This window comes from Phalaenopsis equestris, unplaced genomic scaffold (assembly GCF_001263595.1).
Source record: "Phalaenopsis equestris unplaced genomic scaffold, ASM126359v1 Scaffold202557, whole genome shotgun sequence".
Classification (NCBI taxonomy): domain Eukaryota; kingdom Viridiplantae; phylum Streptophyta; class Magnoliopsida; order Asparagales; family Orchidaceae; genus Phalaenopsis; species Phalaenopsis equestris.
The window spans coordinates 1-3256 of NW_018222251.1; the positions used below are offsets into that span (position 1 = coordinate 1).

General features: G+C 38.9%; 1 protein-coding gene across 1 annotated transcript in view; it reads left to right on the plus strand.

The window, feature by feature from the left end:
• Positions 1-727: 727 nt before the first annotated feature.
• Positions 728-3256, plus strand: part of LOC110036105 (U-box domain-containing protein 52-like) — a gene marked incomplete at its 5' end in the record, with an annotated part of 9038 nt that continues 6509 nt past the window's right edge. The window contains 6 exons of the mRNA XM_020740470.1: positions 728-801; positions 1216-1337; positions 1422-1612; positions 2094-2401; positions 2480-3010; positions 3105-3250. Of these exons, the coding sequence (XP_020596129.1) occupies positions 728-801; positions 1216-1337; positions 1422-1612; positions 2094-2401; positions 2480-3010; positions 3105-3250 (1372 nt within the window). The remainder of the gene's footprint in view (positions 802-1215; positions 1338-1421; positions 1613-2093; positions 2402-2479; positions 3011-3104; positions 3251-3256) is intronic.

Below are 3256 nucleotides of genomic sequence, written 5' to 3' on the forward strand. Positions count from 1 at the left end.
TAAGTGAATGTTGGTGATATGTTCTACAAAATTAACTTTAAAATATTTGGTATTACATATAGAAATACATAGGAATTCAAGGCTATGTATGCAAATAGCACTTAATTTTGTAATTAGTTGTACAAATGGCATTGACACATATGCATTAATTAAAATTTGGTTTTTTATTTTAAATAAATTAAAATTAGTGATATTTTTTTATCATTCATAAATTATAGTGTTAATATAAATAAGAGGTTTTTTTATTAATAATTATTCAAAATATTGAATATAATATTTTAACCACCCCAATTTTGAATATAATATAAATAAAAGGTTTTTCATTACAACCAATCTTCTTTATCCAAAATTATTAGGTGCGTCGTTCACATCTGTGATTCCTAATAGGAGGAGACGGGAAGAGAGTGGGTTCCTCCCCCTCTCCTTCTATTGGGAGTCCACAAGTGCATTTGGATACTTAAAATGTGATGTTAAAATATTATGTTTCAAAATTTAATGATTAAAATGTTATATTTTGAGGAAAAATTATTCCATACGGATCAGTGTAATCATTTGATCTACGGTCCGGATGTATTTCGGTAGGCCCCACCTAAATTTTTTTAAGAAAAAATGGAAACGGACAGGATCGGACACGCAATAATTTCTCTATTTTGAGTGGTTGCTGTGAAAAAACTCCTGTAAATAAATATAAATTCAGTCCAAAGATATATATAATCTTTGTACTCAGGAAAGGATGAGGCAGCCACTGCGCAGGCCAGAGACCTGTTTATTCCCTTCCGCTGCTTCTGCACCCGAAAAGATGTGAGTATCAATTCCATTACTCCCTCCCAAGCTCTCCCTCTCTCTCTCTCTCTCTCTCTCTCTCTCTATAGAGAGAGAAAAAACAGCAGCCTCTATCAGACAAGGGGGAAAAACTGATGAATTTGATCACAAAGCTTATTGCACATGGACACTGCACATAAATTTACGATGTTCAATCTAAATCATTAAAATATATATTTTTATTTTTTTAGATTAAGGCTTACTCTAAAATTTTTTAATCAGACACCGCATGTAAATCCACACCCTAGAAATCATAGAGAGAGTGCTTACTGCTATCAAAATTGTATTTCTACATCTACACATTTGGATGAAGGAAGCAGCAGCTCCAGCACATACATAATCACATAATCACAGAAGCTGGGAATCAGCTACAGTCTCTTAACTTGTTCACAGGTGAAATGCAGCGACATAATCCTCGAAGACAGAGACATAACAAAAGCCATCATCGAGTTCCTCTCACAAGCTGCCATAGAAAAACTGGTCGTCGGTGCCCAATCAAAAGGAGGATTTGTCAGGTGAAAGTTTTTAGCTTTCTGCTCATCTCCCTGATTTCAGAGGAAGCTCTCATGTGCTTATCATGGTTTCTTTGTTCTTAGAAGATTGAAGAGTAGCAGCGATGTTCCGAGCAGCATTTCTAAGAGCGCGCCTGACTTCTGCTCTGTATACGTTATTTCGAAAGGCAAGGTGGCTTCGGTGCGCAATGCTGTTAGGCCGCCACCAGTCTCTTCTATTCGAGAGGAAGTACATGCACAAGCGAGTTTCAAGCCCAAAGTCACAGAAAGGCCTCCACGTATGTTGAGTGATAGCAGAACAGTTGGTCTGCATTTCAGAAAAAAAAAAACTTGATTTTTTTTGGATCCTGTTGTGAAAAAAGAATTTTTCATTCTGCAAATACTTTTAAAATTCTTAGCTTCAAAGTTCATTTTTTTCAGTCAAAATGATTCAAATAAAAATCATTGTTTTTTTCTGAAATATTATGCTCAAATGGAAACAATAAAAACTTGGCCTTCACAACTCTTAAAGGCTAACAAATTCTGGTTAATAGATTGGTTATTTGTGAGAGATGATGGCATCTGACAAATCTTGAATACAATCATTGATAGTGGTTTAAATGGGATCAATCAAAATTTAAGATTTAAATTTCTAAGAAAATAATTTTTTTAAAAAAAAATGGGATGCGTAAAATAAGATATTACATCTCTACAAAATAAACCCCTCACGGTTGTCTTGCTAACCAACTTGTTCATGGAACCCTCATCCCCCTCTTCCAGGTGATGACTCCTTTAGTGAGGAAAGGGAAACAATAAGGTCACCATTCACTCGACCTGGAGCAAACCAGAGATCATATATGGAAATCTCAGTGCCAGAAATCGATATATCATTTGTGAGCTCAGAAACATCATTTCCCAGCTCTAGCTCTGGAAGGCCAAGTTTTGATCGCCCCCCCTTACACCCAATGCCCTCCAATTCATCAAACATCTTGGAACCTAGCTCCAATTTCATGGGAACACCAATTAGAATAGACAAACATGTCGGCTCCTTCACTGACCACTCCTGCTTACAAGACCTTCAAAACATGGTGAGATTTAATTTCTTGTAAGATCATTGCAGACTGCCCCAGTTGTTTACCAGCTTTAATTTTGCTTTTCTGTTGCAGGAAGATATGGAAGCTGAGATGAAGAGATTGAGATTAGAACTGAAGCACACTATGGACATGTACAGCAATGCCTGCAGGGAAGCAATCACAGCCAAGCAGAAGGCAATGGAGCTTCACCGGTGGAAGATGGAGGAAGAGAACCGCTTAGAAAAAGCAAAGCTTGCTGAAGAGACTGCACTGGCTATGGCTGAGAGGGAGAAAGCAAAGGCCAAAGCTGCCATAGAGGCAGCCGAGGCGTCGAAAAGAATTGCAGAGCTTGAAGCAAGGAAGAGAATTGATGCAGAGATGAAGGCGGTGAAGGAAACAGAGGAGAAGAACAGAGCATTGAGTGCATTGCATAATGACATTTACAGGTATCGGAAGTACTCCATAGAAGAGCTTGAGTTGGCCACCAACCGCTTCGCAGATAGCCGGAAGATTGGAGGTGGAGGCTACGGTCCACTGTACATAGGCCAACTGGATCACACAACGGTAGCCATCAAGGTTCTACGTCCCGATTCTTCCCAAAGTAGATTACAATTCGAGCAAGAGGTATTTGTTCTTTAAAAAAAAATTGATTTTTCTTGATGGAACAACATTATTCTCAACGAAAAAATATCACGTAAGATTCTCTGCCTGCAACCAGGTTGAAATCTTGAGCCGAGTGAGGCATCCAAACATGGTTCTCCTCCTTGGCGCATGCCCTGAGTATGGCTGCCTCGTCTACGAGTACATGGCCAATGGAAGCCTCGACGACCGCCTCTTCCGGCGAGGAAACACGGCGCCGGTCCCCTGGGA